At 36.1% G+C, this 24,350-nt stretch overlaps 1 protein-coding gene across 1 annotated transcript in view; it reads right to left on the minus strand.

The window, feature by feature from the left end:
- UBR3 (ubiquitin protein ligase E3 component n-recognin 3) overlaps window positions 1-24,350 on the minus strand; it is a 97,880-nt gene that overhangs the window by 67,609 nt on the left and 5,921 nt on the right. Inside the window, 10 exon segments of the mRNA XM_054515359.1 lie at window positions 686-819; window positions 1,556-1,735; window positions 3,737-3,931; window positions 3,934-3,964; window positions 9,199-9,329; window positions 13,097-13,163; window positions 15,744-15,793; window positions 16,419-16,562; window positions 17,546-17,704; window positions 18,092-18,231. Of these exon segments, the coding sequence (XP_054371334.1) occupies window positions 686-819; window positions 1,556-1,735; window positions 3,737-3,931; window positions 3,934-3,964; window positions 9,199-9,329; window positions 13,097-13,163; window positions 15,744-15,793; window positions 16,419-16,562; window positions 17,546-17,704; window positions 18,092-18,231 (1,231 nt within the window).

Consider the following 24,350-nt stretch of genomic DNA (forward strand, 5'->3'; position numbering starts at 1 on the left):
CCAGTCAGTACTGTCTCACTGACACTATTAATTATCTTAATAAGCTAATTTCGAATACAAGTATTTATTTCACAGAAAAACAGTAAAAAGTATTTTTCATATGTTAAATATTCCTAAAAGCTAATGGATTCTATTTTTGCTGTAACTTAATATAATTTACAGTCTAGCAAATAGCAACAAGTCTTTGCTCTAGTTTTGAGACCATTTCATGTCAGAACCAAAGAGGTTTTCACCTCAAATTGATAGGAGACCCACACAAACCCATAAATTACTCCATCTCCCATCATAATGAAGTGTCTGTTCACAGACACAGCCAACATTAGAATCACATTAGGATGACTTATGTATCTCCATTCCCACTGAACAAAGGCAGAATGACTCAGAGACATTTATCAAGTTCTTCATTAGATTTGAAGTTATTCCATATGTACACTCACATGAAATGACTGCACACATCCTGAACTTGTAGTCCCAGTACTGGAGACAATAAATTATGTACAAGCATGAATTCTACACTCACTATACACAGAATCCGAGTTGATTGGAGTTTTGTGTTATTTAAATAGACAAAGACAGCCAAACCAAAGTCTTTTCAAAACACAAAAGACAGTCTTTTCAAGATTGAGAATTGTAGAATAAGTCATGAATAAAACCAAGAATCATGACAGGGAAATGTTAGCCTTACCCTAACTTTGCAGTGTGACAGCAGACCCCACATTGGCTGGGCACAGGCCTCCAGCTCAGCAGCAAAGGCAGCATAGTATGTCTGCGATTCAAACTCCACATGCTCATTCAACTCCCGTTTATTTAAATTCATACCTTCAAAGATTTAAGCAGAGTTATACAACCCAAGATTTAACTAGGGATAAATGGAATGCAGTCTTTTTAGTACTATGCATTTACACACCTCGAAAAACAACTCCACAAAGTGTAAGCCAATTCCTATTACAAAAACTAATTTATCTAGTGGAAGAATCTGATAAAACAAAGTTTGAACAGGAATATACCAGAAAAGACAAAAACCTGGCTAATAACTGCAGTCCTTGCTGTTCAGGGAACATGAACTTCTACTTTGAATGTTACTCAGTCAATTAGAACATCTGAATGCTGGTCGTCTTTCTAAGCAAAACATTTATCAGCATTGAGATACACTATCTTAAAATATTTTTTTACATAATCAAAAGCAACACTTAGAAGAAGATCCAGATATATGAGATTAATTTCCTGTATATTTAAATTTTGAATTTCACCAGTAAAACAGTTTGGTTTACAGTTGTGATCTGTACTTTAAGTATAACCTCAGAATTCTTGCACCATAGATCTCAGTAGACTACGTGTGATGTGACTGCTCTTCAACTACTTCACACAAGAAAAAGATCCATTAGATAATTTTTGTAACCTGTTTTCTAGAATATAAAGTACTCTTCAAGAAATACAGTCTTGGGGGAATACTAATAGATTAAATATATACATACAGAACTGTAGGGATTGTGCTACAGTGAACATTAACTGTCTTAATATCCTTGTATTAGTACTGATCATAAAAGTCACATACCTTGAAAAAATGATACAAAATTCATCCATGTTACCAAAAGACCATGATCTTCCAAAAACTTCTTTGCCACACTTTGGTGTGAAAGTATGTTTATAAAATCACTAACCAGGGGCCAGTAAGTGTTATTCTTCAGTAGTGCTTCCCCACAATTCACCACAACATGTAAACTATTCTCTTCATCTAGATTTAAAGAAGAAAAAAACAAAACAAGAACACAAAGTAATTCTTTCATTTATTAATAAAGTTACAAAAGAATGCAAAAATATCAATTCGGATGTACTGTAATGCTGGGGTCAGACACACACAGAGAAAACTGCAGAAAACTAAAATGGTTCTTTCATGTACCTGAAGCTGTTTTTTCATCATGGACTAGCCTACACAGATGCCACTCAGCAAGAGTCACTTAAACTTTGAACAATATCACAACCTCTGGAAAGTAGCATGTTAGGAAAACCATCACAGCTATGGCTCTTCCAATATTTCTAATTATTAAAAAAAACAAATAATACAATTCCTATTACGAACACCTGCATTCTACTTTGAATTTGATATAACCCCAGTGAGCAAGGTACCTTACAGCATTCAAGAACAAATCTGGTGATCAAAACCTACACTGGCATGTTGAGTCTGAAAAGAGCAGAGCAAAACATTTCCACTCTGAATTTGGGACAGAGAGAGGGTTTATTCAGCCTGCCCAACACTGGGGCAGGAGAAGGTTCCTAGAAGAGGAGGATGAGAAATCAAAGCCCGGGGGGTGTTTCTTTCCCTCCCACCCCAAATCACAGAAGTTCCATCCTCTACATCTGCCAAATAAATCTCTTTGTTTCCTTTTCATAAGAGGGACTCCTAGAAAGATCAGAATGGAAACAGAATTGGTTCTGGATTCACGATCCAAGTGAAACAACTTCCAGTACCCATGTCAGTTAATACTCTATTTCAGCAGAAAGAAGAACAGAAGAAAAGACACTTACTAAGAGACTCCAGTCTCTGGATGATGAGGTAAACCTGTATGTAGAGTGGTTCTCTTTGGCCTGTCCAGTACAGCCTTTCTCTGCTGTATTGAAATTCTGACCCATTACAGAACCCTACCACCATGCTAGCAACATCCATACTGATCAAAAACTAACATTCAAAAGATGCTTAGAAAGAGTTTTAAATTACATTCCACCAATATGGCATTTGTTTAGCAAAAATCACCTGATATACAAACTATTAAATATTCAGCATTTTCCTGAATAAAGGAAGTCCTTTATTCAGGAAAGCAGTCTATGTAGGGCAACAGAAACATTTTTCATATTGAAGTGCTGCTGAATGAGGGCACTCTTGATAGCTAGATGAGAGAGGATTTCCCACTTCTGCACAGATATTTTGGTTTAGGCTATACACAGACTGGACTCTGAGACAAGAATACTTTGGGAAAAAAAATACAATCTCATGCCTAAGTTTGTGATACTTATTTAGCAGCAGCACTCAGCCTGTCTAGGGGATACTTTCAGATTCAAACTAGGATGAAGAGGGCTGAGGTCTCCAGTCTGTTAGGCACATAAGAGTGTGAATATCAGACATCAGAAAGATTCAATTGTGCCATTTTCATATAAGGACAGGTAAAACAAGGAGGGTGAAAATAGAACAGCTGTTTTCACTAAAGAAGTTATACAGTCTACAATAGCTCAAATTCAAACTACCACTTTGTCAAACAAAAGGTTGATAAAATTGCTATATTGACAAACTATTAAATTATTCTCCTCTAATTATATCAAGGCAATCAGAAGTTTTAAAAATTAAAACAATTTTAAATACTGCAAATAGCTTGTGAAATTCTTTGAAAATATTTTTTAAATTCATACAGGTCTCAATTTGCGTATATAATTTTTCATTCAAATAGTTGCTTAGGCACTTCACACAACAAATTAAGTAGTAAGTAATAACCTGCATTCTAAATCATGTAACATTCCTAAAAGAAAACCATACAAACCAAAGGATAAAACATTAGTACCACTCCTGATAACTACCTTTATATTCCCAGGGAATTTTGAGATCTTCCTCTACCATATATTGCTAGATCCTGTACATTTTTGGAAAGGCATCAGTGGGGTGGATTGACCACCAAAGAAAGATTAAATTTCCGCTATAATCAATTTATTATTCATGGAAAGAAACAAAAAAACAACTGAACCCTACCTTGCAATTCACTTTTAATAAGGCAACTTTCCATCATGTACAACAGAACAGTGACCATAATATCCAGCAGTTGGCATTCTTCTGTTACTTGGCGTGCTAGTTCTTCATTGCTGAACAGCTGAACACTGATATGCACAATTCTATTAGACATGGTGTCTGATTCATGGCTTTTCTTCAGTGTTTTCATAATAAAGCATAGTGCTGAACAAATGTTTTTGTAAAAGCAATCTGCAAATTATAAAGAAATGTTGACATTAATAAGCATCATACAAAACTTATCTTTCTTTCATTATAAAATATTCCTTTATGAATGTACAATCAACATACCCTGGGAAACACTAGTTGCTATGACAAACCAAAAGTGATGACTGTTTTCTAGAAACAGACCAAATGAAAAGACCTATTTATAGGGAGGGGTATCTTAGGCTGCTAATTTTATTGCCTCTCCCCAGAATCTAATCTTCTCATTCTATACTTCCCAGACTAAAGAAAGCCAACCCAGAAATGTTCAAACAAGGAATATAATGTCTCAGCATACCTGTGAAAGTAGTAAAGTTCTAACAATTACTTTATCCTAAATTTGTACATCCTACAACAGGATGTCCTAAAATGATACACTGTGAACAATTATTTTAGTAGTGCCTTATAAAGCTGCCTCATCACTTGCAGCCATCTAACCATGAAATAAGGTTTTCATTTATTTTCAAGCAAGACATTTCTACACTGATTTTCATTTCTACTGTCATAGCATCCTATGCTACTTTTTAAATAAACCTCTAGTGTTTTTTCCTCAATAACTAAATTAATATGCAGCTTTGTTATTCTTCACAGAACTGTTAGTGGGTTTTTTAACCAGATCAGTATTTAAATGTATTGTACATATATAAATACATGTAAATATCTTAGTACAGTTCTATGTTCCACTCCATTAGCCTCAAAATGCATTATAAATCAACCTTTTCACTGCACATCAATGAACATATCTGCTAGCTTTGAAATCACTTCTCACTTAGTACTTTAGGTTCTGAATTAGCACCATCTGGACTTGCTTGGCTTAGTAAGAAGACAAGCTGTGTAGTGATAAAAATCCAAAGTCTAAAAATCCCTTGCCTATTCCTTCTGGAAGTATTAACCTTTCGTAAGCATAGAATTAGAAATTTTAAAACCACCCTCAGCAGCCATGCTTTCACCAGACTGTATACAGATCACTACTTTATTTGATCTGCCTTATATTCAGTGCTCCCATATTTTTATTATGGCACTACCATGTTATTATCACCCCAGAAGTACTTCCAAAAACATGATGACATAATTCTGCTGTTAGGTACAGAAACTGGTTCTCCCAGCAAATAGCCCCAAAGAAAAAGTTGCTGATGCAAGAAACTGAACCAAGGTGAGAATGGGGACATCACTGCAGGAAACACTGCAAGAATACTTAACTTGCCTTTCTATACCTGGCCCACAGTGATGGAAACCTGTATAATAACTGAAAGTATGTTCCACACACAGCACCCAACAATGGTAACTGTTCTCACCTAGAGCGTTTTTGGCACAACATATTCTCAAGACTTGAGCAAAGTTAATACAATATCATTCTGGTATTACAGATATTCCCATCACATAATTTCCTTTAAGTTAAAGGCCTGAAACAATTTTCATCACTGGCATTAGCACCTATCATCAAGACATTCACACTAATGTTAATTACACCCTAATTCACATTAAGCCTCAGACAGAAAATATGTAGCAGGTATTTTAAGAAGTTAGTATATTAATGCTGCTGGTAAAAGAGTATACTTTATTTATGTATTACTTCTACACACTGTATTATGTTTAAATAGGATTTTTGGGTTCTGAGATGAAGAAACTACGTTTCACTTGTTTTACACAGCACGCTCAATTCAAGTTGACTGCAAAAACAAGGTTCTTCTCTAAGGACAAATTTTGGAATTTTTTTTCTTTAGTTTACATTGGCATGCATCAAAATTTTTTGTGCCTCACTCGTTTACCATAATGAACTTCTGAAAGTACTGTAAATTTGCTCTCACTACAGTATAATAGTAGAGACTCTGGAAAACACTTAACTAAAGGAAAGACAGAAGCTTTACTCCTACATTCACTTGCAAGTTAAACAAACAAATCCAACCCTTTCCAATTTTGAGAGGCAGAAACTAAACTCATTCCAAAAGTTAAGAAGCTGAAATACTGTGGTAAACTGCAGTCAGTACATAAAACCAGGCACAGTAGGCCAAATCAGTCCATCCACATATCCTTTCTCTCAGTGGCCAAAGCTATATACACAACTAAGGAAAAATATAGAATGTAGCAAGAATGCAATTTCTGTCATAACACGTTTCCAAATACTCAGTTCCAACCTTCTGCAAGAGAGGTTCCTAAGACACACATGCTTCCTGTGCATCGAATTATCTTCACTGACTTACTCTCTATGATCTTAAGCAGCTTTTAAATTTCTACCTCTAGAAAAACAAAGTTCATTTTTTCAGCTAGCCTTTCCTCTTGGTGACCACTCAACTTCAATCCCAGAACTCTCTGGAGACTAACACCAACCCCATGCTTCAGCTAGAACTTGCATCTCCCATGTTTATATTCTCAATGCTAAGATGTAAACTATTTCTGCCAGCTGAATGCTGCACTAAAATTAAGGTTCCAATAGAAAAACTGCTCTACAGAATTTGTAGAACAGCATATCCAGGGGTTGGTGAAGTCCTATTGCTTTAATCGTTGCCCCAAGGATCACTATGGGAGGTGCCTGACACAGAACAGCATTTCTGTTAATTATGTTTGTTGATTCATTATGTCCATCAGATGCTTTTGCATTTTTCAGCAAGGTTTCAGCAAGGCTCTGCTCTTGGATGATTTACACTCTTCCAGCATCTTCCTGTTTACTGCCAACACATTCTTTGCCTTCTCCTTGGTCACAGGAAAGTCTCTTTCTCAGGCCTTTTATTTCTCCTCTGGTCCACACCATAACACCTTTAATTTCTTGGAAGCTTCAATAAATTTCTCTTCTGCTTTCTTTTTCTTCACTTGTAAGTCTTCCAAGCTTCAAATGTCAGAGAGTGATGGAAGGGATGCCTCAAGCCCAAATCTGTAAGGCAAAGACCACACTTTTTGTTGTGCTATCTCTCTCATTTGCCAAAGTGGGGAGAGAGGGAAGAGCTAGTTAACCCAGGGTTTTAGCCCACCCCTTTCAACACCTCTTTTCAGTACTGGGAATCCTTAAAGGGAAGTTTGTTTTCCTATTTCAAAAAAAAAAAAAGTCTGTGTAACTGAGATTGCTAGTGGTTCAGTGACTGCTACACAGGGCGGTGATAGATTCTCATATGCCTATGCTGGAGGTCAGAGATTTCAACAATTTCAAAGCATATGCAGATAGGCAGCTCTGTGCTCTATGTCCAGCTATCTCCCTCAGTTTACCAGGAATCCAACCTAGCAGAATTCTGCTGATTTAATGAGCTAAATCACCTCACAAAGAATCAGATAAAGTGCACAACAGCAGACAGAGAAAAAAATTAGAACAGTACATGTAATGTAGATGGGATGAGAGAAAGTAGCAGAAAGCTGCAGGACCATTTGGAGCAGTTTTAATCCCTAGAGGTATTCCTGTTGTTTGAGAATGCAGTATGATTAATCAGCAAACAAGCTTTTCTTTCAAAAAAGCTAAATGGAAGCATGTAAGATAAAACATTCTTCTAACTCATCCCAAAATGTTATGTTCTCTCTTTTCCATGTAAAAGGTAGAGCCACTCCTTGTAAATTAACCACAGGCCTCATAAACATGTTTAAAATTCATGCAGCATTGACAGTTTTGCAACAAAGCAAAGGTTTCTTGCAAAAAAAGTTTACTGCCTCCCTAGTACTGCTATGTGATACATTTCCTGCTCTGAGTTGACTCTACTACTTAAAATGCCATTTAGACGACCATGACAATTAAACACATTCTAAAAAAATTTTGAACACTTGGTATTTGTGCTTCTACTAAAGCTTTAACGTAGGAATTAACTGCTTAATGAAAAACAGTACGAAATTGGTAACCAAAAAACCGACCAACAAAAAAGTTTATAAAAACCTTTCAATCTGAGCACGCTGTATTGGTGGGTAGAAAATGGACTATTTCCAGTTAAAGGTGGCAATCAGTAGAGAGACCAAATACACCATGATCTCCATTCTGAGTGAAGAAAGAAAATGAATAAAGAAAGTCACCGAAGACTATGGCTCATTGTCAAAGGAAGAAAGATCCCACAATCATCAGAAGCTGATGTTATTACATGGTACAGTTGTAAGGGAAACACAGCAACACTTACCAGATTCTTCTGCATGCTGCTAGCAGCTGGGTGTTTTTACAGGCAGGAATTTAGCTGGCAATGGATCAGGAGAACTGGATGTCCGTGTGTGTGTCCAAATATCAGGAAGAATTCAAGCTTCATAGCAATGGATCATCAGTTAGGAAGTCCTAATGTCTCCTCATGTATTAGCTGAATCTAAGACCAGGACGAATCTGTGCTGGTATCCCAAATCAAAGTGGTGTCTTGAGATGGACACAGTACTACTCAAGGCCCATATCTTGGCTTTTTCTTCCTTGCAAGTAATCTTCATTCCTTTGTTTTGATGCAGCAAGGTTTTAAGGGGGCACAAATACAGTGTTGTCCCATTATGAACAGACATTTTTGAAAAAATCTGCATGCCTGGACTGCAATTTCCTCCCAGCAGGCATTGAGAAGGTCCAAAATATTTGCATGGCTCAAGGGTATGACATGATCAGAGCAAAATGTTAAGCCTGATTGCTATGTATACTAGGTCTTGGGAACATGTGGAGCAAACAACCAAACCTGGCTGCACACCAAGATTTAAAACAGGAAGATGACATCCAGTCTCCACAACTCTGGGCCAGGAGATACTTCATAGGGACAACTGCAAAACTCTGTAAGGAAGCACCTGGAAGGCTGCCAAAATTACCTAGGATATAGCTGCAGCAAGAATACTCACACTGTAATGGCCTGTGTGGAAAAACCACTGCCTACTACAATAATTGAAATAGGAATGAAATCACTGCAATTATTCCCTAGCCATACCACATTACACAATCATACAGTGCTGATCCACATGCTTTTAGTGACAAAAAACAAATTACAAAGTAAAATAAAATTAAACAAAATCCAACACATGCAAACATGCACTAACAGACAAAAAGGAAAATAAATCATCAATCCAAATTAATACTGCTGCTCCAGATTTATCCATCTTGTTTTGTCCACATTGGTTTTCAAATACTAAACACTTAGGAACTTCTTATAAAATACTCAAAACAAGGTAAAAGATCTGCATTATTTTACTACTTACTATTCAAACATAAGCATACATGGTGTCCTGCAAGGGATAATACACACTAAGTATGTGAATATAAAAAGATACTTAGGTTTGAATTAAGTAAGGCCAAGTACCTTATAATCTTGATCTGGTAGCATGTTGAGTAAGAAAGTCACCATCTTCTGTGGAAACTCGTATTTTATTGTCCAAAATAATAGTTCTTCTAGAAAACATTTATGCTTCAAAACATCCATGATAGACTGATCTGCATAAAAAGTTGAAGCAGGGCATGTGTAATGCAGTAAGTGTTAAAACTAAGAACAATAATAGTGCTGTTGCAGTCATATAAAAATTCAGGAACAAAAATTTAAGACCATCTTCATTCATTCTGTAAATAATTTCTTTTTAAACACTGGGAAAATGAAGATCACCAATACTGCAGAGTGTCAGAGTCTGTAGCTATAAAAAGAATCTCCCAGAGAAGCCAGTGAAAGTTTTCAGTACAATTCTATCAATCTTCATTGATTGCATTGAATCACATCACCTGACTGTAACAGCTACACTGATTATAATGCATGACAACAAATTGCACAGTATTTACACAACTACTTAACCAAGGGAAACACTGTAGAGTACTGCTTAACTGAAGTTAAAATACCAAAACAAAAAATACAATTTATGATTAAGTGATTAATTCTATTACCTAAACAACACTTTACCAAGCTCTAAACAAAATAAATAGAAGCAATAATGTATCCTTTATTCTTACTTTCAAAGCAATACATGCACTGCTTGACCAACCACTAAGCTGTTTGCTGGGGTTTTTTAATACAAAAATTACCATACCCAGATAATCAAGAGGCACTAACTCCTGATGGTAGCAGGAGAGACAGTCTCATCTTTCCTCTTTTCTGCCCATTCACTCTGCCCCTTTACTCATACTGATAGTAGGTCCCTGTGGGGCACCTACATAGGAATCAAGTCCAGGCTCTTTCCATTTTGTCAGCTGTGTTTTCAAGCAGATCAGTTTCCTGATTGCAAAGCTGCAATCTGACCTTTGCTAGAAAAAACTACATTAAATGATCACTTGATAGAGCATAAATCATATTAACTCTGTTTTCAAAAAACTAAAATATAAAGACTCTTCATCATAAATAATCAACCTCTTGAAAAATTATGCTTTACAACTACAACACGTGGTGTTCACTCCAGTAACATATGAGGACTAAAGAAGAAAGAAATAATACTACTGCTTCTCTATACCTAGAATCAACTACACCTGAGGATACATAGCTCCACACCAAATCACATATTCCAACAGGAGTGCATGAAGTGCTCCCATCTGTACACATCCAAAAACATTGCACTGAACATCATCTGGCTTTGAAGACTCACATCTTCATTGAAGTGTGACAGCTTTAGAGGCTGCATTGGATAGCTTTGTGCCTGTTCTAGGCAAGACAGACATTTGTGCTCTTCTGAAGCAGGAATTACCTCAATTTTCCACCATTCCCAAGTGTCAGAGTTCCCCAGGCAAGTAACCAATTTGCCCAGACTTAAAATTTAGGGTTCTCCTCAAGACTCAAGCAAGTCACAAAAAAAATGAATATGTTTTATTCAATATATTTGACAAGCATTGATATAAAACACTACCTTTTTATGATCATAAAAGACATTAAAATATTATAATATGTTGTAATATTAATAAATATTAAACTAATTTGTAAGGTATTACACATCACCTACAGCAACAAACATATGATGCTCATTTATGTTCTCTTCCTCATCTCTTGTTATGAAGTTGCATGTGTGATTTGACTGCCCAGGAAAGCTTGGTAACCATGCAAGACTGAAGTCCTCTGCCCACAGAGCAGAGAGCACAAGTTTAGGTACATACCAAGTGCTTCTGAGTGAGAACAGCAGGCATGGATACGACAGAACACTGTATCTGTCACTGAGTGTGCAGCTTTCTCTGACACACAGCATAGGTGAACAGGGCATATCCAACACTTTATGCAGCAGTTTGAGGCAGGGACACAATACACACCTGCTTACACCTGCTATATAATTTGAGTAGGCAGAATGCTCTTAACCAAACCTGGAACATTTATCAAGAATGCTGGGACTAATGTTCCCACTCTTCTGAAAAGCATCACTGGATTTTAAATTTATTTTTCAAAAAATAGTGTCTCTGGGTTTAAAAAACATCTGGTATTTCAGATGGATGCAGTATGAGGTTTTAAAACAGAGTTTAAAAAATTCTCAGTACTCAGTCCCATACCTGTATGAGCGAACCTCAGCTTAAAAACTGTACTTTCTTTAAAGAAGTATTTTATTCTTTCTTTGTGCCACAATACACCTCACAGAGTGTTGGAAATATCTCTCTGGAATATAAGATGTACCATTCCAATATACCCCCAGTATATAGCCCTGATGAAGACAGTACCGCTGCAGAGCTAGTATGGGATGGGGAGTTGGCTTATATGGAAAAGGTAAATCTGTTTTTATTCAATACTCAGTTTTCCAAAATTTTCTTTTCATACTCTTATTTTATACCCTGTTGGACATAAAATATGAATACTGAAAACTTCAGAAAACTATTTGATATTTAATAAAAACAGATACTTACCCTTCCCCCTTTGGCAGACTCCCTCCTCTGGGGCAGATATTAGGAGCTATCAACATCATGATCATAGTCCATGTTGGGATGCCTCAGAGGGGGAAGACTACAATCCTGGGGGAAAATGAAATGTGGAATTCAAGTATCACTTATCCTGAAATGCCACTGCTGATATTGGTTTTCTGATCAGGAAGCTTCTAAATCTGGGCTTCCTCCCTGCCTCTTTCCCTAATGAGTTATTATGCATCAGAACAGCAGCATTTTTTTCTTGTGTTAGCTGACTTTAATTCATCTTTTAGACAAGCTAACAGCCTCTTAAATCCAAGTAAGAGAACCTTACTTGGATGCCTCTATGTTTCCTGCATATCTCCAAAACTACTGCCTTTTCCACATCTCTACTACAATCTTTCTCATGTCATTTTTACGATCACCTCTAAACAACACAGTTGCCAGAATATTTAGTTCTCTGCTTTTTCACCTTCCTCATCGTTTTTCCTTCAATCTGGAAACACTAGAAACAATCAATCTTACTTTCCCATACTCCTCACATCATACTATTTCATTGATTCATGAACCTCTGCATTAAAAACTCAGGCTCCAAACCTTCATTCCAGAGACCTTCCAGAAACTTTAATCCAACTTTCACTACAATTCCTCTACCCAAATATTCTTTTCTGAAGGCTTTCAAATCTTTGCACTTCCTATCTCAGTGTCCTCACACTCATAATGAAAAAACACAATCAAAAAAATTCTTCTTTATTTAACAATAGCATTTAATAGCATTTAAATATTATTAAACACTTTTTAGCACAGAAACATGTCAAGCACAAGACAGAACTATCTTGTCTAGCCTATGGTTGCTCTTGAATTAAAACTTTCACTGACCTCAATGTGAATGCTACTCATGCTGGACTATAAACTGCAAAAGGGACTAATTTCAAGCTAGAAGAAAAAATGGAGTGGTTTCAAAAGAGACTTCATTCTAGTATTTTATCTTAAACATTAATAAACTAAAAAAAGACCAACCAGAACAAGAGAGAACCATTCTTGCCTGGCTGCAAACACAATCAAAAAAAATTGTTAAGAACAGATAGATCAAACACCTGTTTTGTAAAGCTATATTGCAGCCTTGATAGGCACACAGTAAAACAGAATGAATTTTTGCAGGTCAGCTTACAGCACAGAGGTGACAAAATGGTCAAACAGAGCCCCAGACAGAGGTACTCACTCAAGGGAAATCTAACCTGCCAATTACCACATTTTCACTTGCTACTCATTTTTAGACTATGCTATGTTAATACCTGTCACATGCAGCACTACAGTGCTTGGGAAGTGAATTGAGTATCCCTGGATATTTTTTAAGACAAACATAAAGCAAACATGATGAACTGAGATCAGTACTTTATAAATACCTTTGGTGGTGCTGCTTAGTTTCACCCTCTTGCGCTTTCCCACGCCTTGGCTACCATCCTGGTCCTCCTGGGGCAGAGGAAGAGTTTCAAAAATTGACAATCATATACTTAGAAACTTATTGCCAAGAGATTGTATGCTCTTAAAATTCTGGTTTAACTACCAAACTAAAACAGAGAGGCCTTCAACATATTCTTACAAGAAAACCACTTTTACTGTTTACAGGAATCACGCATTGTGAGCAACCCTTTAGAGAAAAACAATTTTTTAAGTTCTCTTTTTCCTTCTACAGGCAGCCTTATTATCCACATTTATTTCATTTATTTTGTAAGGTTAGTTACTTTGATTTCTAAAACTGATTGCTACAAAAGTTTAACACTACAAAATTTCTAATCTTTGCACATTTAAGATTTTACCTTATCCACTTGTAGGGTTTGTCAGGTTTTGTTTCAGAGAAAAAATATCAGCCAACATAATGTGTATCAAAGTTGGCAACATATGTAATTAGCTATATACTCTCTAATCAATATAAATTTTTGATGCAGGAATAAAGTATTTTTGACACCTTTACGAGGCCAGTTCTAACTGCTTGTTCCCTAGAGAATAACAGAACCATTTTACACAGGCACTTGTCATCTGAAGATTTCAAGGTACTTCACAAACTAAACTAAACAGCAAAGGTTCCAAAATGTAATACAAGTTAACAACATCTCCACCACCACTTCACAAAATCTAACACTGCATCTTAAAAAAGCACATGACATCACAGGAGTATACTAAATGTTTCATGGATCTTTGCCAACACTGGTAGTCCTAATGAAACCAGAAATAAAGATTCTTACTGGAGCTAATAAAATGAGATATAATTAATACAGATATCTACTGTTAAAAATTAGTACTCAATATCCTTCTCCCCTAAGCAAATGCCATGTTTTACTTCCAAACTTCTCTGGAATGATAAAGAACCTGAATCTCAAGAAGTTACTACTCTTCCTTGAGTTGAGAAAGGAGATTGTTCACACTTTATACCTACGGACTGGCCACAAGTATGGTGGAAATGAAAGGTCTGATTTTGTCTACCCTTTCATTTCCTCCATCTGAAAATTCATTTTAAGATGGACACACATTTGAATACTTAGGCATCCTGTGGTCTTTGTGATCACAGGGTACCTCTGGTGCTTCCATCAGGAATGAGTCAGTAAGTTCTCAGGGTGTTGCCACTGCCCAGTCCCCAGTCAGAGGGGCCATGTATTCTCAAGAAAAAAATCAAACTTGCTGGGATATTACTATGAACTGCAGGACTCTGCAACTCAAGTCTCCTGCCCTGAAAAAACCATCAGTAAAAAAAGTTAATTATTTGTTTTATAATCTTTTTCTTAATCATGAGCTGCTTTGCAAATACAAATTACTGAAAAGGAAGTTCACACCCTTCATCCAAAAGTCAAAATAGACTGTGCAGATGGAAAGCTGAAATGCTTATCAAAAAAATAACTTTCTCTCCTCTGTACTCCCATGTCAGTTACACAGGGCATTTACAGTTTGTTTTTAATACCTGATTATATTCTCTTAGAGCAGAGTAAAACTATGTTATAATTAAGAAATGTGGCAAGAGTACACTTTTAACAGGATTTTCTTCTACCAGTATTTAAAATGAGTGTAGAAAGGTTAAAAATGTTCTTTCTCACCAAGATCTAACGGTAGCATTGTTTCACAGATGGAACACTAGATTACAAAATTTACATAGATCACAAATCAGGACAGTACTTTTGCAGGGAACTAAACAGCTTGGGAAAGTTTTGCACAGTTCAGTACTTAGGTTTACTTCTACAATAGTAGATGGTTTGAAGTAAAAGATTAATCTGTAGGTTGGCTGTTATTTCTCATGTTTTCCTTTCTGCAAAAGGAGAAAAAAGGCCCTCTCTAAACTTGTCCCCCTGTTCAAGACTTTATGTTCCAAGGAATCAAATGAAACACAGTCCATGAATGCTTTTGCCACACTGAGGGATTCATGTTTTTATATGGGATATGTCTTTCCATTATTTGAAGTCTGTTATGTTGCCCTACCAAAATGTCTGCTAAGGCTTACTAGTTGAAATTAGATTTTAAATAGCTGAAAAAATTGATGAAGTTACTCTATCAGAATTTAACTTTCTTCCACTTATTTATTAAAGCTCCACTCAAAATGAGATTCTCTCCTTTTTATTCCCACTCCATATGTTTGGTAAGTAAGGTCAAGTCTACACATGGGAATTTATCTACAGAGAAATTCTCACTGCTGCTATCACCAGTTCAGCTGGATTCTCAAGTGCCAAAAACTGCTAACACCACTCATAGCATCACCTGCTCTAAGTTTGCTTTAATCAAGCCCAATTTACTTGATAGTGATTTCTGGAATACCTACACAGGTTTCTTCTCAGTTACATACATAAATTAAACTGGAACAGTATTAGCAAACCTCAGGATTTTTCAAGAGGTCCTTAGTAAATCAAAGGCATGAGATCTATTCCTTCATACCTCCATTATTCCTAATTACTAAAATTGGGACAATGTAGGGCAAGTATAAGTAATGAGATTTGTGGGATTTGGCTGCAAGCATTCTCTCCCTTTAATATTCTGTTGCAGGTCATTACAGTCTTTAAAAAGCCTCACCTCATCTGAAGAATCCCCTTGTCCTGATGTTGCTGTACCACCTGCCAAACCTTTTGAAATAAAAAAGTTCAGAGATTCTTTTCATAAGTCTATTATTGAAAAGGCAGTATTTTAAGATATTTAAGCCAGCATGACATGGAACACTACATTAATCTTCTTTAAAAGATACAGAGCAGTGGACTGAAGTTGGAGTAAGATTTCCAAGCAATACAAAACCAGAGATTTGCAAATCCATGCCATTGCAGAACTTCAGTGCGCTGTGTTAACAAACATTCTTTCAGAAATTGAGTAAAAAACTCTGATAAATAATAAAGTCTGATGGACTTCAGTGATCAACAAAATAAAATCCACAGAATCTTTATAAGAAGAAGTGCTGTGGATTGATAATCACTTTGTTGCAATGGCAAAATTTCACTATTAGCAATTACATCTTGCCTACTCAAATTCCACTAATATTATGACTGGAAAAATGGTGCTTAGCATATTAGCAACAAGAAGTTAACATGCTTAGCTTTGCTGATAGAAGTAAGAGTCCTGTAATTTGGTAATGCAATAAATAACAGGTAATTCCCTAACTTTCATTAAGATTAGCTTTTCTTAAAAATAAACCCAAGGCAGTTTATATAAAACCCATCAATAATCAAGTCTTCTCTTAAAATATTTTTCTACACAAACCTTGAACAGATAATGTGCTAGTTCCAGCTCCTTGTTCCTGCATATTACATGCAATTTTATCCTCAGGAAATGCCAACCCAGAGCCTTTCAAAGCAATGAGGTACTTTTCATGACTTTTCTTTGCACATGCATTCTCTCCAACACCTTGAATACACACATAAAACAGTATTAAAGCACAAAAGCAGCTCCTCGGTTCATATGCTTCACACTCTATGCAAGCAATCTAAAAAATGGCCCACAATATTTTAATTTAATAACACATATTCTCCATTTCAAGAGTCCAGATAAGCATGTCTGACTTTCCATTCCCTTTCTGTATTTCTGTATCAGGAAATCTATCACATATAGGAAAGAGAAGTAATTAAATTACTCCCATTTGAATACTATAACAGGAGAGAGAAAGGAAGGAAAGAATAAAGAGAACTGCTCCTGAAGCAGCTTTACTAAGTGTTCCTCCTTTCAAATAAAGGTTTGGGGATTGCCTGCTCTTTAAGTAGCTGCTGCTCAAGCCAGTTATGGCAACTTAAAACTACAGTAATCACTATTTGTTCTGTCCCTATGCAAAGGACTCTTAATCACAAGAAAACAACATGGAGTTAATTTACACTAGGGGTTTGGGGTTAGTTGTGACTGCCAACATTTTCAGAGTTATTGTGATTTGGTACAGGATTGAATAAATAATGGGGGGGGGAGGTTAAGTTTAAGAAAAAAATATGAAAAAGGCTTTGCACAGACATGCAAAGGACAGACAATGGCCTTTTGCCATTCAGGTTTCTTCCAGTAACCTCTGTGAAAATGAGTTAGAAATATTCCACTTCAAATAACCTTATTATGACTAGTTTGGAAGTACTAAGCTAGAATGGATTTCTTATAAAAACTTTTCTGAAAAGATGTTTATTTATACATTTATTTGGAACACAGATAAGATGTTTGCTCTTACAGATCTTAATAGCAAATGTTTCTAGTCACTCCTGAAGCTCACCCTCCTATCAACGTAATAGCCTTAAAAATAGGCTTTTTTCTGTGTTTTGAGATGTCAAATAAAAACATGCAGAAACTGAAGTTATAAACAAAACTTAATGCTTCATAGTTTGAAAATCTAATTATTAGAAATAACACAAACATACCAGAGCTAAGATCTTTGTAGAACTGTTGGCTAGTTAAAACCTGGGTAAGAACTGATCTCATTGCACCTCCCATTTTGGTCAAGTCTTCTAGGAAGGAAACATGAGGCTCCAAAACCTGGAGAATTTTATGAAGGTCTTTCTCTGATGGCAGATCAAGAGCTGAAACCACAGAAGAAGAACTTTTGGTGTAGATGTAATATAATTCAGCCAAAACTGTCACAAGCAGAACAGTTACAACCATTGCAAATGAAAATAATTTATATATTCACAATGGTCTAAAATTCACACATACCAATTTCAAACTATATCTCATTTCATTTTCTGGACGAGCTCAGCACAATGCCAGGTAACCCCTAAAACATATTTAAGCATGCCAGCAGGTAATAAAATCAAATCACCTAGTCAGGCTGCAATTTTGTTAGGAAGAGAGGTACAAAATACAGTGACATAAACTATGGATAGCATTCATGTACAGTGTCTTCATAGACTGCAAAGAGCTAACAGCAGGGTAAGATATTGTTAGATACATGCAAATCCAAAACATACCAGGCTCATTATATCCCTCTCGTAAATGCTGAATCAGACTAAAGATGAACTGTGGAAGAACTAATTCTGACATCATCAACAAGTGTTTCGGAACACATGGAACATTCGAATTCGATTTAATCTGGTGTCTTTTACAAAACCTAGAAAACAGATGAGAAAAATGTTAGCCAAGCACAGCTCAGCAGTGTTAACATATACTAAGAAAAGCATTCCTTTTCCATTTTTCACAGAGTAGATGCTTTTACATTAAAGGTGGTATGGAAATGGTATTCTGAAATTCCAACTACTCTGTTCAAGCCCATTGTGATTCTGAGGCCAGAGAATTATAAAGCTGCCATTTTTTTTTCTGCTGCTCAAAGTTCGCATATCCAACATCTCAGCTTCTTCCCATACGTATCAGAAGTATCTTCCATTGAACAATCACAAGAACACTGACTTTCTTCTTTCTGTGACATAATCAGAGGTTGGTCTGATTTTTCAAGTCCTCATTCAGATAATGACTTTTAAAAATGTCTTTTGACAAAAAAAAAACTTAAAAAGGCATAAGACTTTGCAGGATCAGTGTGAATTTCAAATGTACAGCAACTATGATTTACAAAATCCTTACAAAATTCTTTCATTTAAAAAGAAAAGAAAACATTTATTCTTTGGAAAATTCCTGCATGGTAGTAGCTGAGGCTTGGCTAATGCACAGTGACATGATGTTGAGCCAAACCCCATTAGAGCAGACAGAATGATTTCCTACTCACTTAACATGAGCCTGACTCAGGAGACACTGAATACTTTTCAACTCCCAAGCTATTTTTAGAAAGGACATATAACAACATCAAAGAGTTATTTATCCACATCAAAAACCACACTAAACAAAGAATAGTCTAAAAATACATCACACAACAATAAACTTTTACTGAAAAGATTCACCAGATTTTACTAACAATTTTTCAACACAAAAAATTGAGGAAAAAAACCACAGCTCTGTTTGACTTTGAAACTGTTTTCCAAATTTATGCCATGGTTTCCAGAAGCAGCCTGTTACTTTCTAAAACTTAAGCCTTTCTTCTTTGAGGACCACTGAAGAATCATCTTCAAGAGAAGAAGGAAACAGAAGAAAGGCACATAGAAAGTAGGTGAATCAAGAAAAAAAGGCAAAAAAACCCCCAAAAAAACCAATACCAGTCCAACAGTTAAAATGGCAATTCACAAAAATGGCTTGCAAATTCACAAGAATAAAGATTAAGAGCTTCTCCTTTGCTTTTGAACATTAGAAATGAGACTTTTTATTAAGAAAAGGTACAGAAGGACAGTACTAGCCTGTTGATTTGCTATTTGTATATAAACCCAATATATCCTTGGAACAGAAAGAGCTCAATGATGACTGACAACTTTCTGTTAATTAATGCCCAAATAAATAGTGTTCACTTTTGCCTTCTACTTTCCATATTACATTCACAGAAGTTATGATAAGTCATTCCATGTTAATTGTTCAAGTATGGATAAACAGCACAATTTGAAACTGCAGGGAATTCAAAGGGGCCTGTAAAAGTCACTCATTTTTTCTCTTTAGTCATCCAAAATTTATCTTTTGCACATACAGAAACCTGAACTTCTATAAATCACAGATGTGGCTTCATCTATGCTAAAATATGGTATTTCATACTTTTACAGTAATTGATTTTCCTTTCACCACTGTCCTTATAAGAAGGGATCAAAAGTAAATAAAGATCTAAAAGACACAAAAGGAAGGAACACAGTGCACTCTAAAATCTTTCACAGCCCACCACCCCCCCATACATTTTACGTTCTGTCAAAAGATGTTTTCACTGGTTATGATCACAAGCTAAGGAAGCCACTGTAACAAAACACACAGGTAAAGTCAATTTGAATCCCAGTTTCTGCTAAGCACAAGGCTTCCTTCCACAGAAAATAAGCTCTGCTCCCCATGAAGTTGATGTCACCATGCCAGTTCTGAATCCATCACAACAGAATCAGAGTCAGAAGGGACCCAGAAGGATCATGGAGGGCAACTGTGAAGCAAATGGTGCCTCCAGGAACCGAACCCATGAGCTTGGCACTACTAACACTGTGCTCTAACCAACTGCACCAATCTCAGGGCCATGGATTTACCATCCCAAGCTTCACATATCCTGAGAATGAAAGTTATGGCTATGTTGTTTCTTGAGAATATCAAGAAAAGATTATTGAATTCTAAGGTGTGCTATTAATGCTATATTAACACAGACCCTGGAAGACCAACAAAGGACCCAGATTCGATTCCCTGTAAGGAAAAGTTCTTTCACTGTCACATGCATAAACCACAGCAGCTTCAAACAGGAATGTATTTTCCTACCTTTGAAATCACTTTTTCACAAAAAGATAAGACTAATTTTAGCAAAAGGAGAGAACAAACAGCAAACTTGTAATTAAATAAAAACTTAAGTTTAACAAAGAATCTTCTCCATATGATTTTAAAAAAAATCTGACATGTCTTACACTGCATTAATATCTTATTTGTGAAAAGCAGACCATTGCTGACGTCCACATGAGTAAGCAATATCATCTGTTACAAACATAAGCAGCATTAATATATTCTGAACAACTTCAACGTCAAACTTCTCAGAATTATTCCATTATTTCCTACTATTTCCATTTTTAATAATTTTACTGTGAATTTCAAAAATGCATTCTACAAGTGGCTTCAGGTAAAATAACTCCTTTAGGCTACAGCTTCACACCTAGTTGAATTAGATCAGTCCTGCCACAACTCTGTCCTCAGCCCTCTTATTGGTCCTAGCACTAGCACTTGACTGATCCTATGTTAAACCAGCTCAGAAGCTAAGCCAGTAGAAGCTATTTACTTATAGGGATATATAAAAAATTTCACTGGGCCAGTTTAAATCCACCAAAACTCACGGACCAATCTCCTTGGAAATCACACTGAAATCTCCAAATCATTTTGCCATCACCTCTTTCCTTGTTAACCTGACAGGGAGCAAAACACAGGGAACAAAATAAACCAAAATCTCAAACAAAGACATTCAGGAAAATGCCATCCTGACCAACCAGCACAAGAAGTAGATGCAATGCTCACTGTGGAGGCAATTCCCTCACTTCAAAGGAGAGTTTTTTATCTCCACAGTTATCATAGCAGCTGATAAATGCCTTCAGTACCAGCCAGACCACACCTTTACAGCATTTGATCAGTCCTTCATCCACTGCATCCCACAGTGTCTCAAGTTGCAGCTGCATTCCAGAAACTTGACATAAGTTCACATATATACAGATGGACTATTTTTACCCTCACTTTTCTCTCACTATTTTGTCCCCTGCCTCCCCGTGTTTAAAAGTCATTTGTTTTTAAACTGGATCATAAGACTGCCAAAAGAAAACATCCCAATTTCACACTCTTAACAGTACTACAGCACTATGAGTACCTGACTCTGACAGAAGCTTTTAGGGATGAGGATATGGGACCCAAGCAACAGAATCAAAATGGAAACTGCTGGAAATCAGTTCTTAAGCAAAGAAAGTAAAGCTCTACTTGATTCTTCAATTCAGTAAGTTATACCTAAACTGTGTTCTTACTTAAAATATAATATACATTTCATATGTGTATATATGGTACAATACATATTCATAATGTATACCTCATGACTGACATCATGTAATGTTTCATAAAGTATTCAAGTGAAGTTTTATAAATATGAATTCAACACAACTTTTTTAAAAAGCATGTGTTCTGTCTCCACTGTAAAGCTAACACACAAATACTACTCTTACACACTCTGAATCTACAAAATAGATGCAAGATACAAAGTACTTTTTGAGTGCTACAATTGTTTCTGAGTTGTTACAAACCCATTACATCATTTCTTATGTGTTTAAATGTTTTTTCCTACCTTTGCAGTTCAAATATCAAACCAAATCTTAATTCAGAACAAAGTAAAACTTTCTGTTTTACAGTAAAGCTTTCTAATCAGGATTAGAAAATTATCTGGATGAAAAAGGGCTTTGATATATTGTAGGGTTGCTTTATGTAAGTCCACTGTCCCTCACAATTACAAATACAATGGGAATTCTGAAGAAATGCAGAGAAATAAACCCACTGTTCCTATTAAGTTTAGCATGTTCCCCCACACACCCTAATAACTGCACTTCATTAGTTAAATTCCTTTCACCTGCAAAACAGGCTTCCAAAAGTGAATCAATATGGTACTGACTCCAAGACCCAAGCAATGAGCACTCTTCTGCTCTTTATGAAAACTGCAAGCTACAGAGCTCACAGACAAAACTGAATACTTGCATTTCTGCTATGAGAGGCAAAGCCAACTGAAAAGATGTCAGTCTCACTCTTCTAACCCGAAAATTTCCAAAACAGAGGCAACAGAGTCAATAGCAGAGGACAATGAAACACAGCAGAATAACTAGTGGCTTCTCAAGGAAAAAAACCCAATAACTTTAAAGGAAATCTTTTCAGGCCTTAAGCTTTCATGGCAAAGCTGGCTGGCCAGGTTAGGAGGCTAGAAATCAGAGGCTGGACAATAAGAAGTTATTCCAATCCTTGCAGAACAGCAGGAAGAGAGGCAATGACTCACAGACGCTCTCTTGGTGCTCAGTGCCACATTAAATAAAGCACACCAGGTCAAAGAAAAAGCAGTCAAAGCTGCTCTGCAGAGCATTTCTAGTATTCTGTTAGTCCTGAGACATAAACATCCTGTATAGTAGACAAAACTACAATGACTTTTATTAGTAGGCAAGTACCCATTATCAATCAGAAACAGTAGATTTGGCAGTAGTTTCAATCATAAGGACTTTTTTTAAGAAAAAAATTAGTAAGAAGGAGAAGGAATGGACTTCCAAGACCTTGAAGTACATGGACAGTACATCTACTTGAAAGAACAAAAATCAAGAAACAGGTTTCAAAAAACAGTTAACAAAACCTTTTCTGGTTAAGAAAATTCTCCAAAGAGAATTTAAACAGGTCAAACATACAGCATGTAGTATTTTGACCCAAATACTTCATATGACAAAGATCTAAGTCACTACACAGTGCTAGACAAATGCAAAAATAACCTTCATTTCTTCAGGACTTGAATGAGATGTGTGAATTTTAATAATAGGTATCAACTTAAGCTTTGGCCAGGCCTCCAACAGACAAGGTGTATATATAAGTAATTTGCAGCTTTCTTTGAAAGTATTTACGTGTTTCATGCTGGAGCTATTATCAGTGCAGGAACTGTGCAGAAACAGAGGTGCATCCTGAAGGAGGCAGTTCATTTAGTCCTTGTTACCTAATAGCCATTCTATTAATTCAATGCAAAGAAAATTCATTGTTTTCAAAGCTTATTACCAGAACCCTCTACAGAGGAAGACACCAGATACTAATATTTAAATACTATTATTTAAAATCACCTGCAGCTCTCAGATACTATTCCAGGATATTTTAAAAACGTAAAATTCCTGATACTGTAAAAGTCATAAGGAAGTATGGCCTGAAATCTGAATCAACTTACATGGTCACAAAGAAAGATCAAAGAAACAACAGCTCTTTAGGAATGTGTTCCCTAAACATACTCCCAAAACCACATTTGTTCCATTGCCAACAGGTCCACTGACAGCTCCAGATAGATCAGATATATACCATTCAAATAACACTCCACCGTGATGTAGTGGACTTAGAATTCTGGGCAGATCATATGTTCATGAAAAGTATAAAAGCAGCTTTACAATTTGGTGGGATCAAAGTAAAGGAACTGAAAATCAAAACTGGTTAGCCCAAATCTAAACAAGACTGTTTCAGAGAGCTCTAAAACACAGGTCTTCTTAAATTGAATATATACCAAGGCAAATTATGAAGCAATAGACTAGTGATACAATAAATAAGCCAAATTTCAGGCAAGGCAAGGTATATAGTAGCCATATCTTGTGAACTCAGCCTTCACAGCACTGCTTTGCTCTTCAAATCAGACTGGTCCTATCAGCAAACCTTTGGGTTTAAAACCATCGTTTAAGTTTGTTCAGTAACAAACATAGCAAGAGTTCAGGCTTCTACATATTTATAGTTGTGTATATTTATGTTTCAACATCTTCCTGATGACTTTGAAACAACTACACATTATTCCAGAGGCATGTAGAAAGTAACAATGCATCTAGTCAGGTCATAGCTCCAAAGGTAGTAATACAAAAGTAGCACTGGGCTGTTAACCATTTGCAATACATCTCAGCAAGTAATTTAGAGGTTGATGTGGTCCTAATTAGAGAC

Source organism: Molothrus ater, chromosome 7 (assembly GCF_012460135.2).
Source record: "Molothrus ater isolate BHLD 08-10-18 breed brown headed cowbird chromosome 7, BPBGC_Mater_1.1, whole genome shotgun sequence".
NCBI lineage: Eukaryota > Metazoa > Chordata > Aves > Passeriformes > Icteridae > Molothrus > Molothrus ater.